Source organism: Physella acuta, unplaced genomic scaffold (assembly GCF_028476545.2).
Source record: "Physella acuta isolate Inbredline_101_S28 unplaced genomic scaffold, ASM2847654v3 ptg000370l, whole genome shotgun sequence".
NCBI lineage: Eukaryota > Metazoa > Mollusca > Gastropoda > Physidae > Physella > Physella acuta.
In genome coordinates, this window is record NW_026731889.1 from 82,948 (window position 1) to 103,383 (window position 20,436).

Below are 20,436 nucleotides of genomic sequence, written 5' to 3' on the forward strand. Positions count from 1 at the left end.
AAAAATTATATAGAGCTTAAGTTCAAAATAGTTTGGAAGGTTTTTTTTTTAGCATTATCAAGTTAAAAAACAAATACATCAGAAGCCGTTGTAGATTGCAATACTAAATGTTAGTTGACACAGTCTTAGTCGTAAATTAAATATTAATTAATTGTCCTTTCATATTTTTCACCCTCGCCAAAAGGATTCATATATAATAATTTTAGGCTGGAATCTATTATAACCTTTTATTTTTCAAAAACAAAAAAAAAGCGTTTCATAATCACACAATATAGACATTTTACAATTACATTATCAAGTTGAAAAACAAATACATCAGTAGCCGTTGTAGATTGCAATACTAAAGATTAAAACAGGTAAGTTTCATTCTGGAACTCACCTTGGGAGGACTGCAGGGAGCTCGACACTATAAGAACTTTTTTTCAGTGTTTTTTTCCAGACTATATTCTCCCGGGAAGGAGCACTTGAAATTTTCTAAGGGGGGGGGGGGGGGGGGGGGGGGCTATATCGTAAAGTACAAACTAGGCTCGTGGACTTAGCAACAATTTCAATAAAATGTGATTTCACTTGCAAACTGGAATTGAAGGAATTAGTACAAACTTTTGAGACGAAGGAGACAAGTGAAATTTGATTTTGATGTCTGCTTATAACGTGTATGCAATTGATAATAAATTAATGTCACTTTCAAATTAATTGTTTTCTTGAACATATGTTTTAGTAATTAATTTGTGTGAAAGGGGGCGTTTTAAGAAGTTTTGCCTAGGGCGCTAAATAACATGGCAGCGGCATGCCGGGGGACCACCCATGCGAATTTGAGAAAAAAAATTGCAGAAACCTCCCCATGAGTATCCTCAGCAAATTTCTAAAGTTTCATGGCGATAGTGTATATATATATATATATATATATATATGACGCGATGTATGTCATGTCTTGTATGCATTATTACACCTTTCATGTGTATATATATATATATATATATGTATATATATATATATATATTATGTATATGTATATATACATATATATACACATTTTTTCTTACCCGATAGGCCTATTTGTAAATTTAAATTTTTATTTGCAATACTTCAGTAATTAGCACAAAACAAAAATAAAATTAATGAATCTTTAATTAGCAATCTTTTTATGAATACAAGTACAACAGAGGAAAAATGTGACAAGTACTATGTGTGTGCCCTAGTCAAGGAACTGATAGTGATAGTGCCCCTTACAGCAATTTGATCAAGTTTTTATGAGAGTTGAATACAACCATAACATCATAACTGAATGACTTTATCACACAGTATATTAGAATGAGTTTTATCATCCATCCATGACTTTGCAATATATTTTATTGTTTAACACAGCATACTTTCATGATTTTTATCATACAACATAAATTAATGACATTATCACAGAACATAGTGTAATGAATTTATCCAAATATGTGCATAAAAAGTCATAATATATAATATATGAATAGTTATCTCACAGAATCTATGTGATATTACAAGCATGCATAGTCCTGGTTTATGTGATATGACATAATGCAAGCATGCTTTAAGCATAGTGGTAGTTTATGTGACATTACATAACACAAGCATAGTGGTGGTGTATGTGACATCACAAGACACAAGCATGCTTTAAGCATAGTGGTAGTTTATGACTCATTACATAACACAAGCATAGTGGTGGTGTATGTGATATTACAAGACACAAGCATGCTTTAAGCAATGTGGTAGTTTATGTGAGATTACATAACATAATCATGCTTTAAACATAGTGGTGGTGTATGTGACATTTAAGCATAGTCCTAGTTTAAGTGACATCACATGACACGATATTGCTTTAAGCGTCGTCGGGGGACTGTCGAGATGCCAGAGCTACTGAGGCTTTTCTCAGGGCGGGCTGAGCATGGGGGAACTCCGAGTTGAGCTTATCCACAATGGCAGACAAGGCCTGGATTCTCTCCTCCTGTTTCCTGGCCTCCAGCTCCAGGGCTGAAGAGGAGCGGCACATCATGGTGTACTTGCCATCCTTAACCTGCTGGTAGTATTTCATTTTCTGTTGTCTGGCCAACAGTTCATTCATGTTCTGTCAATAAAATGGGGATATGTGGACAATTAAATACATTTTATCTGGCCAATAGTTCATTCATGTTCTGTCAATAAAAATAGGGATTTGTAGACAATTAAATACATTTTATCATTTTAAAATGATTATAAACATGAAATATTATTTTCTTATTTTTAGTGCATATATATATATATATATATATATATATATATATATATATATATATATATATATATATATATATATATATATATATATGTATATATATAAGCTTGTTATTATGAAGATTAGATTTACATTTTTAACTTTGAAAATTTAAATTGCTTGTGGGGAAAAAAAATGACAGAAGATGCAGAATATAAATGCAGTGTTAAACTTTAAATTTCACTTGTCTAAAATTAGGCATTTTATATTATAAAGTGTTTCTATTTAAATTGGCCAAATGATGATTCTAAAATGCATGAAATATTAAGATGAGTCAATCATATAAAGGCTTCAATATTTAAGTTTAGCAAACTAATAAACAATTGTCTATACTTTTATTTTTAATACTACTGACATAATCTATTGCTAGACATTTTTAATATAGGTTGTTTCCCTTAAGCTTTAAAATTTATAAATGGGAAGTAAGAAACAATTTTATGTTAAATCTAAAATAATTATTTATCAAGTTTTCTTCCACATTATACAAATTTAATGGACAATTAATAAAATTAGATACATATACAGTTTTAAAATTTTGATTTCCTAGATCGAATGTTTATGTGAATGATTTCCCCACTTTATTTATATAAGGGGATTTTTTAATAGTTTTATTGATTTATTCAATACTTTATTTTAACTATTGAAAAATATTTCTTTATTAATTAAAAGAACATGTTTAATAGCATATTATAAAAAAAAAATTCAAGCAAAAATTCAATGACAATGCAATTTGACATCAAATTTGACTTACTTAGAAGCTTAATTAATTTTTTAAAGATTTATTAAAATCTCCCCTATTTACCGCCCTATTATACTCACAATATTACCTGTCCATTTGGTGTGCAATTTTTTTTATCATGCAATTTTATTACTTTAACATTTTTAAAGTATTGATAAAGAATTCATAAAAAATGTTTTAATAACAAGCATTTATGTAATAATGCACTAAAAAGGACAAAAAAATTATTCTCTTTAATTACATAATTATGAACTACTAATTTTCTCCTTTTTAGTGCATTATTACATAAAAGCTTGTAGTTAAGCATTTTTTATAAATTTTTGTGTTGGTCTGATTGAAAATGGCGAGCAAAGTTTCTGCCACTTTTAACTGACATATTTGTTTGAAACTTGGCACATGGGTCCCCATCCAGAGTGTCTGTAGACCTAACATAGCCACACAACACCCTGTGTTTGATATCCCCATCCAGAGTGTCTGTAGACCTAACGTCCCCACCCAGCGTGTCTGTAGACCTAACGTCCCCACCCAGTGTGTCTGTAGACCTAACGTCCCCACCCAGTGTGTCTGTAGACCTAACGTCCCCACCCAGTGTGTCTGAAGACCTAACGTCCCCACCCAGTGTGTCTGTAGACCTAACGTCCCCACCCAGTGTGTCTGAAGACCTAACGTCCCCACCCAGCGTGTCTGTAGACCTAACGTCCCCACCCAGTGTGTCTGAAGACCTAACATAGCCATACAACACTCACCCTGTGTTTAATCTCCATTGTTCTTTCAACATCCCCATCTAGCATGTCTGTAGACCTAACATAGCCACACATGACTCACCCTGTGTTTGATCTCCATTGTTCTCTCAACGTCCCCACCCAGTGTGTCTGTAGACCTAACGTCCCCACCCAGTGTGTCTGTAGACCTAACGTCCCCACCCAGAGTGTCTGTAGACCTAACGTCCCCACCCAGTGTGTCTATAGACCTAACGTCCCCACCCAGCGTGTCTGTAGACCTAACATAGCCACACACCACTCACCCTGTGTTTGATCTCCATTGTTCTCTCAACATCCCCATCCAGCGTGTCTGAGGCACTCTGTAGCTGCTGGCAGTTGACCTGTTTCTCCTCCAGCTGCTGGCTGATCAGTAGCTGATGGTCTCTCAACTCTTTGATTTCATTGTCACAGTCATTGGCCTCCTGGGGAAAACATTGGATGCTCGTTATAATAATTTATTATTATTAAAAATTAATTAATCACAATTTTTGCCTCTTAATAGAAATATTGGAAACCTATTATCACAATTATTTGCCTCTTAAATATATATTAGAAACTTAGTACTAGTAATATCAGCTGCACGAAAACATTGTAAAGGGAGGTAACACAACGTAAGGTGGGTAACTCAACACACACGCAAAAATGTATTGATTTTTCTCTATTTCAATTTATAAAATATTTTATGTTGGCAAAGCAAAACTATTTGACAAATTGTTAATTAAATATCTTAACCTTGATGTAAATAAAATCCTAAGAATTAATACAATTTTTAAATCTATAAGATAAAATAGAAAAATGTCTTCTAAGTTTTAGTTATTGCCCTTTTAGAACCTAAAAGTTTATAGTTCAGAAGAAGTACAATATATCGGATTATGGAATTTGAAAGGATTGCTTGAGCAGTACTATGGCCAAGGACCCTTACGGAAGTCAAAAGCTTCTTGCTGTTGGTCAGACTTAATACAGATTTGAAGATGTAAGATTAGCAACTGTGCACTGTAGGGCATGACTAGAAAGTTTGCATTTATCGATGACAAAATAAGTACCATCAAAATATAAGAGCTCAAAAGAATTGATTCAGGGGAGACAAGTTTGTTTCTCATCAAGTTTTCATTTTGAGTTATCCCATAGACAATCAAATTAAAATAAAATACAACAGATAAACCTGGCACCATTGGAGCTTCAACTTCAATAATATAAACAAAGATGGACAAACCTGAATGGTTTGTTTGATTTTCTTCTTCATTTCCATCATTTGTCTTTCAAAATTGCCTTTGGTCACAACTTTTTTCTTCTGTTTGGACAGTGCATCACCCTGAGTTACTATTGTATCACGTCTGTGAATATAAATAACATCATGTACTTTAAACAGATACTAAGTAAGGTTTTGTTGGTCACCATCTGCTAGTTTAAAGTAAGTTGTTCAATTAAAGCCAATACAATAGTCTAAAAATATGTACTGGATGGTCTAAAAATAGATAAATAACTTGAAATAATTTTTTTTAAATGTAACAATGAAAATTTTTTGGGATATTCACTGTATTTTAGATGCTATAGAGACCACAAGAATTAAAGGGTTAATGCATCAAAGGTAAAAAACTAAAACAAAGACTGAATAATAAAAAGATCAAACCAAAAGGGCTTACTACACACATATATAAATATTTATTTATTTTTGCAGTAAAATGAATAGTTATTTAGATATACAATATTTAATTTATTGCAATAATATACTAGTTAGAGTAAGATACATAACAGAAATAGAGATGCAGACAAAAGACAAACCTTGAGACACAGACAAAAGACAGACCTTGAGACACAGACAAAAGACAGACCTCGAGACAGACAAAAGACAAACCCTGAGACACAGACAAAAGACAGACCTTGAGACACAGACAAAAGACAGACCTTGAGACACAGACAAAAGACAGACCTTGAGACACAGACAAAAGACAGACCTTGAGACACAGACTAAAGACAGACCTTGAGACACAGACAAAATACAGACATTGAGACACAGACAAAAGACAGACCTTGAGACACAGACAACAGACAGACCTTGAGACAGACTTCTCCATGTCTTGTATCATCTTCTCCTGCTGTTTCATCAGCTGACCAAACCTGACCTGCATCCTGTGGATCTCTGACCTCATGGCCTTCATCTCACCTTGACCTACTTCTGAATCAACAGCTGCGCGAGTCTCTCTAGCAAGCTGGGTCTTCTTCTCCCACAGCATAATCTGACGTCTGCAAATGAAAAATTAACATTTGTGATGTGTTGCTGCTGCCACTTTGTCAGAGGTTCTCAAAGTTATTTTTGTGGTACCACTGCAGAGGACCTGCGGCTGAGTATGTCAACCTTCACATCATGGAACTGACCACAATTGGTGTGTCCAACCTTATATGTTCATTGACTCAGACAGCTAAGGGATGACAACTGCTCATCAGATTTTTCACCCTACTCTTTTATCCACAAAAATTATCTCAAATTAGTTTGGCTGACTTTTACTATACTCTTTTCCAACATAATTACGGTAGCAGATTTTTACCCTACCCAACATAAATTGTGTAAATAGATAATTGGTTCATTAGAGGTTTTCATAATTTTCTTTAGTGTAGAAGATTTTTTTACCCTACTCTTTCCCAACATAAATTGTGTAAATAGATAATTGGTTCATTAGTGGTTTTCTGAAGGAACTTTGCTTTATCAACTGGTTTATCCTGTGTCACCACAAATCAACAGGTAGATAAAGTGTGATTAACAAACATTTAAGCAAGAACATCTGTAAATTTTATCCATTAGAATAGACATTTTTGCTTGTTGCAAAATAGTTTAGGTATATTAAGATATTCTGAAATATTTTTTTTTTAAATTATATATGATTTAACTTAGCTTTAATTTAAAATATGTGGCATCAACTGTCTGAACAAGGAGCTACAGTTTTATCAAGCGTTTAATAAAACATTTATGTTGGTGTAAGGCTGACTTGAGGAGAAAATAAAAAACCCAACAAAAAAGAAAACAAAAAAAAACTTACTCTGCTTGTACGAGACTGTTGAGGAGTCTTTCCTTTTCATCTTTGATGTCATCCAGTTTAGCTTGCAGTTGAATGGACTCAAGTTCTGATGTCTTAAATATCAAGTCAGAGGTCACACATATTTTACATAGAGATTTAAAGAGAGCCAATCAGAAGAGGAAGTGTTCAAACTAATATTTCTATATAATTACTCTATACAAGGGGAGATAATAACGCACTTAAAGCAAAGGTGGAGTGTTCAAACTAATATTTCTGTACACTTAAACTATCCAGGAGAAGATAATCTGGTTAAAGAAGTATTGAGAGTTACCTGCAGGTTAGCAATAAAAGCATTTTCCATCAAAATGTTTCCCTGCTCTAGCTCTTCTCCAATACATTTCTCCTTGTGAAGCAAGCCATTTAATTTAATGATGTCATTCCTCATGTTGCGCACGCTGCGCTCAATCTCGCACATCTCACGGTGCTGCTGCTCGATGTCGTCTGATCAGAGAGAGGTCATGGTGTTAGCACTAGCACATAGTTTAGAGTAGCACATAGTTTTCAGTGCTATATTGTGTTAGCACACTGCACAGTGTGGCATATTTTTATTGCTATATGGTGTTCGCACTAGCACATAGTACTGAGTAGCACATAGCTTTCAGTGCTATATAGTGCTATTAGCACTAGCACATTGTAGAGAGAAGCACATAATTTAATTTTTATGCTAGATGGTATTAACACTAGCACATAGTACAGACCAGCACTTAATATCATTTTTATACTATATGGTGGTACCATAGTAATTGCTGCCATGGTAACTTACTCTCTGTTCTAACTGCTACCCCAGTAACTTACTCTCTGTTCTAACTGTTACCATGGTAACTTACTCTCTGTTCTAACTGCTACCCCAGTAACTTACTCTCTGTTCTAACTGTTACCATGGTAACTTACTCTCTGTTCTAACTGTTACCACGGTAACTTACTCTCTGTCCTAATCTTCTTCTGTGACAGGATGGTCAGTTCCCTCCTGGACGCCACCAGCTCCTGCATCTCCTTGTCCTTGGTCTGGCACAGCCTGACCAGCTCCGTCTGCTGGCGCAGCCACAGTTGCTGAAGGTCAAGGACTTCCTGGTTCCTGGCCTCTATGGATTTGACCAGCGAGTTCACCTGGATCTCTAGAGGACCCAGCTCCACTCCCTGTTGGATGAGTTCAACATTTAAGTGTGTAGTGATGGGTCTAAGGCATTACCCCTCATCATACACCCCCCAAGGACATTTGCCACCCCAACATTACCCCTGTCAATACCCCTCCCCCTCAAATGCTAAACATCCCTAACCCCAAAACCCCAACCACAATCCTAACACCAACTCTAAACCAGCATCTAACCCTAACTTATCCCAAATTGGGTAGGGTGGAATTGACAAATTGACAGGGGGTAGTTTTGCTCTGGGGGGTAATGTCGGGGGTAATTGATGGGGGGGGGGGGGGTAATTTCACATAGTAACATACAAAATTGTTAAAATGGAAAGTACACTATAGATATATTTTGAAAAAAAAATCATTTCAACATTATTTGGGTCTATTAATAAATCAATATTTAACTTGTTCCAATGCTCGAAAAATGAACAAAACTAAAGGGAAACAAACAGTTTCACATGAATGCACTTGATTTTATTTTTACAAGGCCTTGAGTTCAGACCCTGGAGGCTGTCCCTGACTCCACCCAGTTCTGATGGGCACCCAACTCAAGTTAGTAAAGGCGGCTAGGCATAGTGCTGACAACACTATCCTTTCATATGCCAAGGTCACAGAAACAGGCGAACTCTATTTCATCTACCCCATGGACCACCAGATTCGGAACGGTTACTTTACTACAGGAAACGACCCTGAATTTAAAAGGAAATAAAAAAGTTGTCTTACGCCAGCAGCTGCGATCATCTGAGTGAGTTTCTTGTTCATGCTGTCCACTTGATTCTGCTTGCGCTCAATCACGGCGTTCCTCTTGACAATCTCCTGCTCGCTCTTGTTGATGATGGCGTTCTGCTCACTGATTTGTTTCTCTAGTCCATCCAACACTTTCTTCAGGCGCTCCGAGCGACTTTTAATGGTAACGGCTTCCAGAGTTGCTTGTGCGATTGAGTTCTCCACATCGGCTATCTCTGTTTCCTAGAACAGGACAAAATTGTTACCTTCAGACTTTAATTGAAGCTTTGAGTCGAAAAAAAAAATTTAGCAGAAAATAAAAGGAGTAGTCTGGATTTTAAAAAAAATGCCATGTAACAAACATACCAATCTTTTGGTGGCATCACGTGTTTTCTTGATGAGGTTTTTGCTGTAGTAAGTTGCTTTGTCTAAGGTCAGTTGGGCTCGCATGCGTTCTAGAATTTCATCTTCAAGTTTGGCCTTGGCTAGGTGCTCTTGCTCAATCTGTTTCCTCAGTGTTGCAACTTCAGCACATCTTAGGGCTTTGTCCTAATAGAAAGAAACAATACAAGGAATATGTCCTAATAAAAAGAGACAACAAAAGGGTATTGTCCTAAATATTAGAGATAAAATACTCTCATAGCATTGTCTTGAATGTAAGAAATAATAAAAGGGATTTAGTCCTAATTGTAAGAAACATTTAATGTCCTATTTGTCCTAAAAAAAAAGCAGGATTAGTCTTTCATTAATGAAACTACGGGGTTTGTCCTTTATGAAAGAAACAATGAAAAGAATTTGTCTTAATAGTAAGAGACAATAAAAGAGCATTGTCCTATAATTATAAGAAACAATGAACAGAAATTTTCCCTAAATGTAAAAAAATAAATAAACAGGATTTGTATTTCATAAAAGAAAATAAGGGATTTGTCCTTTATGAAAGAAACAATAAAGGGGATTTGTCCTAAATATAAGAAGAAATAAGAAAGGTTTTTTTCTAAATGTTTATGCTTGTTTCTATGCACACATTTCTGTTGGGACAATTAGGGCAAAGAACAAATAAAAAACTGGATAAATATTTTGAAACTTCTGTTCCTTCTCTCAGGACGATCTCAGCATTCTCCACTTTGTCAAAAAAACAACAACACAATAACTGTGACTTACAGCCATAGCTCGACCAAGAGCCTGTTCAGTTTCCTGTAGCATGCGAGTGTATGTTGTGTACTCAGACATTAGGGCATCTTGCTTGGCTTGAACCTGTACAAAGATAAAATGTAAGGCAATTACACAACAAAAATTAATTTGTGTTATTTTCCCCATTTTAACAACATTCCTTCAATAATTAAAATAATAGTTTCAAGTGGTATGAGAATTATGTTATCTAGATTCTTCTTTTTTTCTATCAGTGTGTCATTTACTGTACTGTTATTAAACTATAAAATAAAAAGTTCCTTTTAGATTTTCATTTTCACTGTTAAATATCAGGATAAAAATTAATTTTCAAGATATCAAATTTTCATTTTTATTTAACACTGTTAAATATCAGGATAAAAATTAATTTTCAAGATATCAAATAGATCTGTTTTCAAAATGGCATATTGTAATAATGCTTTAAACCAGAATGAAAATCTGATCGTACCATCCAGTGCTTGACAGCACATACATACAACACATACATACAACACATACAATGTTTTATAAATTTATAGCATAACATATCACTCTACCTGTGCTCTGTGCTTCTTTGCTCCCTCAATCTCTCGCTCTGTCTTATTGAGGATGTGTGTCAGTTTCTCATTCTGCTCCTGCTCCTTCTGAATACTTTTCTTGTAGCCCTCAATTTCTGTAGCTAGTGTTAGGATGTACTGCTCTTGTTGGCTGATGAAAATATTCATAGGGGAAATTGAACACAATGGTACTTTACATTTTTTTATAGTGAGGTTTTTTGATAAGAATATTAGTACTGGGGACATTGTGATACTGCTTGCTATTACTTTCATTAATGTCATAAAATGTTGTGGGATAAGTGTATTACTTCCCCTTGTGCTAAGGTTATTCCACATGGGATATTGTGGTATAGCATATTATTGGTTTCTCTAGTGTTGAAGACTAAGGCATAGCATATTACATCCTTTCGATTGCTATTACTTCCCTTGGCTAGATATTACATTCCTTTCACTTGGCTAGATATTACTTCCCTTGGCTTGCTATTACTTCCCTTGACTAGATATTACATTCCTTTGCTAGCTATTACTTCCCTTGAATAGATATTACATCCCTTTGCTAGCAATTACTTCCCTTGGCTTGCTATTACTTCCCTTGACTAGATATTACATCCCTTTGCTAGCTATTACTTCCCTTGGCTTGCTATTACTTCCCTTGACTAGATATTACATCCCTTTGCTAGCTATTACTTCCCTTGGCTTGCTATTACTTCCCTTGACTAGATATTACATCCCTTTGCTAGCTATTACTTCCCTTGGCTTGCTATTACTTCCCTTGACTAGATATTACATCCCTTTGCTAGCTATTACTTCCCTTGGCTTGCTTTTACTTGATATTCTATTATTCCACTAATGCTAAGGTTGTGGGGCTTGGGATAATGTGGGATAGCAGGCTACCACTTACCCTAGAGCATCCATCATTGCTGAATGAGCCTCATCTCTTCTCCTCATCCCAATCAGTGAGCTGTTCCACTTCTGATACAGATCTTTCTTCTCTAAATTTATAGCCTGATCAAAGCAAGAGGCAAACATTTTTTTTTAAAAACCAAGGATTAATTTTTAAAAATGCACAATGATATTTTTAAGAAACCCATCTAATGATGTTGATTATTTGATTACAATGAATAGCTCTTCTAAACAGAAAAAGAAAAAACACCTCTATTTCCATGTATGCCTCGAGAAGACTTTCTTTTGCTGCTTTTGTTTCTTCTGACTGAGCATTGATCTGTGCCTCGTACATAGCTATCTCTTCCTTGAGCCTGTCCACACCTTCAACCAGGCGATCCACGTACAAATCCTGAAAGTGAAAGTAATAAAGATGTCTGTGTTTGTCTTTCAATCAAATAATTGTAACAAAAGATATAAAATTTGCTGAGCCCTTAATATACTCTTGTGGAGTAAATCTATCAGTTAAAGATAGTTACCATTTTAATGAAATAATGGGTCATAAGCTTTTATAAAGAGTCTCTAAAACAATAAATTAATAAAGGACATAGATGTAAGGCAGATGAAGTAGAGTTCTTCTATTTCTTTGATTATGGAATCTGAAACCATTGTACCCAGCTAACCTTTATTTTTTCTAACTCAAGCCAGATACCCATTATAGCTGGGTAAACTCATGTCTTATAGATTCTGTTCAGGAACTAAACTAGTAGCTTTCAGAGATATATAGAAAGAAACAAGATAAAAAGACATCTGTATCACTTTATGTGAATGTTGGTGATTAGACTGACCTGTCTTTGTTTCTCCTGTTCTGCTTTAGCCACCTCGGCTTCAACTTTTTCTGCTGCACGTCGCATGACAGAGATGTCTGATCTGACATTATCTTTTGCACTGGCCAGGTAATAGAGTCTGAGTGCCAAATTTTCAACCTCACTCTGCAGCTCAGAGCCTTAAAAATATCACCAGACAGTTACTCAAAATTATCTTTATGCGATTAAAAATTCGAATTAATGACTGAAGGGTGCTTATGTAAAAAATAATTCTTGAGATACAGTAAAAGAAATAAAAAGATTATTTTTAAGTTTTAATTTTGTACTTCATTTAGACCATATGTCATACTTCTGTTCTTGCTACATGTAAATCAATGACAATTGTCAGCAATTAAGCACAGTATCAACAGACAAGATTTGTCATCTTTCAAATAACATTAGGGAGCAAAACAAGTTGACACGTAATACTTAATTGCGTTGGAGGAACCTCTTCCAATACTAGAATTAATAATAAAGAAGAAGAAGAAAGAAATAACATTAGCATGGGGGGGGGGGAGCGGAGTGCAATATAAAAACCTTTTTTCCTCTCCTTGTTGACATTGTTCTGTAGCTGCTTGTACATAGACTGCACGTCTGTCAGATCCTGTTCTTGTTTCTGCCGATTCTGCTTGATCTGGGCCACGTGGTCGTGTTTTTCTTCAAGCATCAGCTGTTGACAGTATCACTTTTATAAGTTTTATTTTTTCTATCAACAAGGTCTAGGCTGATGGGGTAGATTTTGTCTGGGTTACACATTGGACATAGTACTGTCACAAATTGTGCAACCAGGGGCTGAACTCCGGGGCCCCAGACCCCGCAATGCGGGGGGGCCCACGCCGTTTAGGGGGCCCAGAGCCGCCCATAATCATTTTTTTATAGTTAAAATTAATTTTCTTGCATTTTTGACCTGATGGTTGTTTTGAAAAAAGAATACTGTAGCTGCGGTTGGAGTATTTTTATTCTATAGACACCATCCCACGCTCTTGTATATTCTTTTTCCTACAATCAAACACACGCTGTTGTCGGCAAAATTCTTTTGAAAAAACATCAATTGCGCGAGAGGCCGCTAGATATTAAGACGGCATTTTGAGACCATCCCAAATTTGGTACTGGTGAATAAAAGCAGATCGGTGCTTTGTTGTCCCTTTTAAGTTCCTTTCTCAGACCTCCCCTCCCGCTCTTAGCCTTACAAGAAGCGAATAGATAGCGCCTCAACAACTAAGCTGGCTCATATCGGTGGTAGTGTAGACAAGCTAACGCTCCAACAACTGATATCCAAGAAATAAAGTGCCGACATTGATTACGTTTAATAACCACTGTTCTAGAAAACAAGGCATAAGTCTCAAATAAATACACAAATTATATATATATATATATATATATATATATATATATATATATATATATATATATATATATATATATATATATATATATATATATACATTAGTTTCGTCACTGGCACCTTGATAGTGGTTTTGTAAATAACAAACAGATAACAGATCTAATACTGTAGTGATGTTATATAGTAGCTAAGACATGCTGTTGCGTAAAAAAAATGTAAAAAAAAAATATACACATTAGCTGTAGTGTGAAAGATAGGCAAACGTTCAAACCAATTCCATAAATTATTTCCCTTTTTCAAATAGTCAATAAGGGTTGCTCAAAAGCTCTTTTTAATAGATTTGTAATAATCAAATTAAACAGCAATTACTGGTCTTAATTATTATTTTTAAAAATATGTACTAAATAATGGTATAGTATAGAAATGAAACGTAGTTAAAATTAATAATATAAATACAAAAAAAACATAAAAATAAACATAACACGAGACACCATTACTTATATAAAGCTTCATGGTTTATATACTTTTGATCGACTTAATTATTAGAAGTATTAAACATAAATGAAAACAGAGATTTTCAAAACAGACCAATGCACTCATACACATGACATGTTGGTGTGATTAGATTAAATTGAATTTTTTTTTTCAAAACCCGATGTTCGTATTGTGTTTGTATATATATATATATATATATATATATATATATATATATATATATATATATATATATATATATATATATATATATATATATATATATATTGGGGGCCCAAATAAATTTTTTGCGGGGTGGCCCATTTTTTCTAGTTCCGCCACTGTTGCTATTGATAATAAAACAGCAGGAAAAAGTGAAATATTTAAATAAATATATATCATGTTTGCAACAAAGAAAACAAAAATCAAATCAACCTTTATTGATATAGAAACCAAACTGTTTAGCTGCAATTTGAAAGTAACTTGGAAAATATTAAAACAAAAAGGTACAATATAAAAATAACAGTTTAAATATTAAAGATAAATTTATCATCAGTCTAAAAAATATTGGAATATTTTCAATAAGGTATTTTTTAGGCTAGCTAAATATATTCCAACATGAAGTACATACCATCAGCTCTGGTAGTGAACTCGGAAATAGTTATTTTGAATGTAGCAACAAGTTCTATGTACCTACATGAGTAGGTCAAGTTCTCAAATTCAACTTGTAAGTGTAGACAGGGTATTATACTATATTATGTTAAAACTTGTACAAACTAATGGGGGTCACCTGATATCTGGCAAGTTCTTGTTGGACTCCATATAATTCTACACCAATGTCTTCTCTTTCTTTCTTCTTCATCTTCAAAGTTTCACTCTGAGTGATAAATTATTACATTGTTATTTTCCTAGCGATTATTTATTTTTACCTAGATAGATATGAAAATATTCAATAAAAATAAAAGATAATTCAATAATTTAAACTTATCAAGCAGAAAAGCTAATATTTTGTTGGTTTTTGTTTTACTTAATATTTAAGTGAAAAGAGTAAGGAGTAACTTATGAACCAGTCTCTGGGTGCACGGAATTACAAAACTGTTAGCAATCATCTTTTCAGGCTTTACATTCCCAAATCTAATTAAGCAGGAGGGAGGGGAAGAAGTGGGAAAATAGAATAAGTAAATACCATAATTGTGTTTTTATTATCATAGCAAACATAACCAACACTTGAAATCTCACCAAATCTCTATATTCCAGTGTCATTTTGTCATCTTGCTTGGTCAAATGTGCTTTCAATGCTGCTTGGAATCTTTTCATCAAAGGCTGAAAAACATTTGGAAAAATTAAACTGAAGAAAAATAACATTTTATTTTAACCACAGCCTTAATCAGAAAAATATCTTTAAAATTTTAACTTCAAATTTCTTCAGAATAAAACTAAATTAATATAATAGAACTGAAAGTTTGTCTGAAGCAGTAAATCACAGAAAAACAATGCAAAATATTTTCAAAAGCAACAAGCTAAATTTTAAACAACAGGAATAAAGACATACACAGATAGTTTGGAAAAAAAAGGTTGTGAATAATATATTTAATGAATAAATTCATTTTGTATGAAAATTTACATTATATATATATATTATATCTTGCATTAAGATATACTCTTTTTTACTCATATTCAATTGTAACTATCAAGATTGCTGAAAATGAAAATGGATTTAGGATGGAAATAATTTGTATGCTAAACATGAATGGGTTATTGTCAATGTATACATCATTCCATTGACAAATGTGAAATTGCAGGTGTAGGCAATAAGTTACATATTTGAATTTGTTTGCAGTCTTAACATGAAATTTACCAATCACTTAAAGAGAGTTTACTCACCACACAAGGGAAATAACTAATGATCATCTGGTATTATATTTACATGAATGTATATATTTTAAAAGTATGTATATATATATACATCTATATATGTTTTTTAAATATACAAGTATTTAACTCTCATCATTTCAAGTTCTTTCTTTTCTTTTTAAACTCACATGATCAGGATCCAAGACAACCAAGTCGGTTTCATTATCACTTTCATCTGTTGCATGGTTATCATCTTCCCCAAACGTTTGCACTTCCCCTTCTCTGTTGGCGTCATCATCATCACCATCATCAAAGTCATCATCCCCACCATCATCATCGTCATCATCTCCGCCACCACCTCCACTACCTCCACCATGGCCGCCACTAAACTGACTCCCACTGCCCATGTTATTAGTGCCGACTGTTCCAGAATCTACGTCTTCTAAATAAAAAAATATTTAAAAATTCAAGTAAATAAAATGAAAACATTTTTTTTTATAAAAAGTAAAATGAAAAGGCAATTATAAAACATGTGTGCAATAACATTAACTTTCATGTCAGCAACCGAAAAAAACACAAACAAAAAGATCCCTGAAACTTTGTACAAGAGCTGGAATTCAAACTAGAACTGTGGTAACAGAATACTGCCACTCACTCTATAGGGATTTTACAGACATAATAAGCATTATTTTTAGCTGTTTAGTACTTTTGCGTTACTTCATGTCTTTAAAGCAAATGAGGGGCTCAAAAAGAAAAACCAGTGATGTCCGATTTTCGTTTTGAGAAAAATGAAATATAAATTTTGAAGATTCTTAAACAATTCTAGTATTTCTTTACAATTTATTTGTTGTTTATGTATTTATCATATGTGCCATATTATTCGATTTGATGTCAAATAGCCATACTTGATAAATAAAATATATTTTAATTAAATGACATCACTAGTTGTTTTTTTTTTCTGAACCTTTTAACTAATAAATGTGGAAGCCATCATTATCTAAAAGAAATAATTTTAATTGAATATCACAAAAATTGGGTAAGCAATTCATGTATCCTGTTTGTAAAATCCCTTAAAGCTTATAGCAACTGGACCCACTGCTATCAAAATCCACAAGTGTTGCATATAGCCTCTCCCTAGGTGACATGTCCTCAAACACATTCATCTTACTAACATTCATGATGGATGCGGTTTTCTTTATGGTTAGTTTATGAATTGGAGGGTCATGATCAACGTCAGCTGCAGCAGCCACTGTACCTAGTTTGGTAAGCAAGAGCTTATAGGCACAGGACAGACTGGTGACAAAATCTATTTTAAAGTTATATAATATCCTTTAAGACTAGAGAGTATACAGCCAAATTAATATTTGAAAATTAATGTCTAAGTTGATAAAGTTATAGGCAAATGCATTTTTGTTTATGTTTTTGTAAATATTGACTACTTTGTTAAGATTAAATTTTTTAAATTATATATCCTCTAAGAAAGAATAAACATTTAGAAAAAGTTTTAGAGGTTGCAAAGCTTATGTAATAAGAATAAAAATATGTAGTACATTAAGAAATTTTTATAGTACATTTTTAACAACTTGTTTTAAGTGGCAAAAAAACTTTTTTTTAAAACCCATTAATACAGTGTATCATCTAACTAAACAATTTTTAAAATTCATAAAGTGAGTTTCACAATAAAAAAATCTATATAACAGAGAATAAACAGTAATCCAATGTAACTTTTTTTAAAAGTAAAAAATAAGTCTTGTTTCAATCCTTTTAAAAAGGGGAAAGTAAATATAAACTCATCTCTAATACCTTCCAGGTCTTGGTCAGAAGAACACTTAACAACGTCATCTTTATCTACATTAAGTGCTGTGTCTGACCCCCAGCGCAGGGGCTGAGGACTAACATAACTATAATCCTCACGATTCATAATCTTAGACTTAGTTCGTTTGGTCAACTCAATAGTTGCTGTAAAGTACACAACATTTTCACAATGGAGAGTCTAATGAAAAATTGTGTGAATGAACTGAATGAAAGTAATAAGATATATGTTAACTGTACACAAATTTCTTTACATTAATAGAATTTCAGTCACTGTGGCACTGTACATTAGAACTGAAACAGTAACTTATGCATGACACAGATTAATGCCCAGTAAAAGCAGCAAACTTAAAATAATGCAGTGACAATTCAGTTTCAAAGCTGAAAATAAATTATCAATTTAAGCAGGGGAGGTAAACAATATACAAAATGAAGTCATGATTGACTACAGGTACAGCAGTTGTGTAAACAACCAATGCTATTTGCTACTCTGTCAATTATCATCTTTACCAAAGTCATGGGGCAGATGAAGTAGAGTTTTTTACTGAAAATCCACCTATATTTTGTTAACAGACAATGAAAAAACCCAGATTTTTTTATGTGTTACATAACTTAAAAGAAGTTTTTGTTTTTCCTTAATTTAACTGTTTAATTGTCTCAAAATATTGTCAGTCAACAGTTAAGAAAGAAAGCATTAAGATAATGTTAAAGGGCATGAGTATTGCATTTTTAAACAGCCAATGGAATGGTACAAATACATTTTCTGCTATGGTACAGCTGTTTACACATGTAGACAAAACACAAATGAGGAATAAAAGAAGCAACTAATTTTCTGTTTTCTTACGGTTACTCTAGTCAAAACATCAGTGAAATCAATACTTCTCTAGTTTTATTTAAGATACTTTTGAATCATGCTTCATTGTTTTTAATAGTTGAAAGCAGATACAAAACAAATTAAAACAGCACAAGCCATTAGTGATTAGCAGCAAACTTTTAAAATCTAGTTTACTCTGGTGGAGTTAACAACACATATACAATTAACTATGATGATTTTGCTACATAAATAAAAATACTGTTTATATATTAAATAGAATAGACAGCACTTGAATGAAGCATATAGGAGCATCAATTATTGAAATCCCATTTTAAGACAGCAAAAGAAATAATTGAGGATTGAACAAAAGTAACAAAATGTAATACACATGAAAAAGCCCTTACCCCTTTTCATGTCAACCACAGATGAAAAAGACAGTACATGACCAGACTTGATATTATGTGCCTCAGTAGATGCTACGTGTGATGGTTTTGCACTTATCATGGATGACACTTTCTGAATGAACAATAAACATTAAATTTGTTATAGCGATATCACAACCAATTTTAATTAAATACAACTCATTTTACCAACTTTTAAATTATATTAGTAAAAGTGTAAAAGAATGTGTGTGTGTGTATATATAGCAAATATATGAGTATATATATATATATATATATATATATATATATATATATATATATATATACGCATATTTTCGCTTAGCAAACCCATTAAATAGGTTGAGTCTAAATGTCCACGATACCATCCAGGTTAGATTAATTTAAAAAATAAGCAGCAAACATAGATTACAGTCAGTAGGTCAAAACAGTTATAAATCAAGTGTTTATTTCAATAGGCCATTTTATAAAAGTAAGACTTTACCAATTTTAAACCACTACCAGGAGACTTGTTAGTATGTTCCTTCGTTTCATCTTCACTTCCACCCTCGAAGCTGCTAAAAAAATTAAATAAAAAATCACTTAAAAACTTATTTCATGTAGGGCCTACTTCATTATAAGAATGTTTTGTCAACAAATAACATTTGGTCTACTTTATTAAGGGTTAAAAATGTATTAATTTAACTTTCTGATAAAAACATAATAACTAAATAAAAGGATCACAATAAATGCTAAGTGTGATAATCATAATATTATAAATTATAAGTGGTGACAGGGGGTAAAAAAGATTCTATAAAGATTCTAAAAAATTTATAATTAAATATTAAATATAATATAGATCTAGATCTAGTTTATTTAAGCTTATTATATGTATAGATAGTCTCTAAACTCTAATGTATGAATAATTAATTTATTAGGGGCCTAAATATTTTATATTTTAAATTGATCCTTTCCCTTTTGTGCTAAGAATTATAGGCCTAAATATTAATTTAAATTAAATTAAATTTTAAAAATTCAGATCATGTGATTGAAATTATTAGAGCTTGCCTTAGGCCGGGCTTAGGGTAAAACTGGTTAAACTTAGCTACTTGTATATGTAATGTATTAATAAATCAGCATAATACTAAATATTAATTATTATAAGTTTACTAGCTTGCTAGTTGGTAAATTATTGTTTAATTTAATACTTTTTTTTTTTATTCTTGCTGCTTGATAGACACAGAGTCAGACATTTCTGTTGTTCTGTCACTGTCAAGTTTCATACTATACTCTACTATTCTATAATAATTAATAACAACTTTGCCTATTCATTATCTGCACATCTGTTCAAAATATGTGCAGCTTAAGTTTCTGACTCGAAATGATATCATGTTTCTAATTCAATAACAACAATACTAGATCTATATATCTACAAAGAAAAATGTACTAACCTGTTTGGATCGTCCGCCATTTTCAAGCTGTTGATTTGTTGCTATGTGAGGGCTTACACGGTGTAAAACTACCAAGGGACGGCGAGTTATTTATTAACTTCAGAATAGAAAATTAAAT

At 33.0% G+C, this 20,436-nt stretch overlaps 1 protein-coding gene across 4 annotated transcripts; it reads right to left on the bottom strand.

The window, feature by feature from the left end:
* Nucleotides 1-1,110: 1,110 nt before the first annotated feature.
* On the bottom strand, nt 1,111-20,392 carry LOC131941702 (coiled-coil domain-containing protein 40). Of its 4 annotated transcripts, none has more exons than XM_059301132.1 (23): nt 20,319-20,392; nt 19,373-19,445; nt 18,892-19,003; nt 17,665-17,820; nt 16,958-17,116; nt 16,050-16,303; nt 15,247-15,330; nt 14,798-14,884; nt 12,726-12,858; nt 12,171-12,328; nt 11,594-11,734; nt 11,342-11,445; nt 10,441-10,591; nt 9,878-9,970; nt 9,083-9,265; nt 8,714-8,959; nt 7,776-7,989; nt 7,124-7,293; nt 6,814-6,905; nt 5,834-6,022; nt 4,992-5,112; nt 4,042-4,200; nt 1,111-2,092 (listed from the first exon to the last, which is right to left on the bottom strand). In XM_059301132.1, the coding sequence occupies exons 1-23, from the start codon at nt 20,336-20,338 to the stop codon at nt 1,847-1,849; spliced, it is 3,345 nt and encodes a 1,114-aa protein (XP_059157115.1). In that variant the 5' UTR covers nt 20,339-20,392; the 3' UTR covers nt 1,111-1,846. The 4 variants fall into 4 exon arrangements, with proteins under 4 accessions (XP_059157115.1, XP_059157116.1, XP_059157119.1 ...); XM_059301133.1 differs by having other exon boundaries at nt 19,373-19,442; nt 20,319-20,359; XM_059301135.1 differs by lacking the exon at nt 1,111-2,092 and adding an exon at nt 2,101-2,159.
* Between the last annotated feature and the right edge of the window lie 44 nt (nt 20,393-20,436).

Excerpts from the sequence above, each read along its gene's own strand:
- LOC131941702 (XM_059301132.1), bottom strand. The coding sequence starts at position 20,338 with ATGGCGGACGATCCAAACAG. Across the intron at positions 17,117-17,664 it reads TTCTGACCAAGACCTGGAAG|GTACAGTGGCTGCTGCAGCT; the intron begins GTATTAGAGATG and ends TTACCAAACTAG. Across the intron at positions 10,592-11,341 it reads GCAATGATGGATGCTCTAGG|CCAACAAGAGCAGTACATCC; the intron begins GTAAGTGGTAGC and ends TATTTTCATCAG.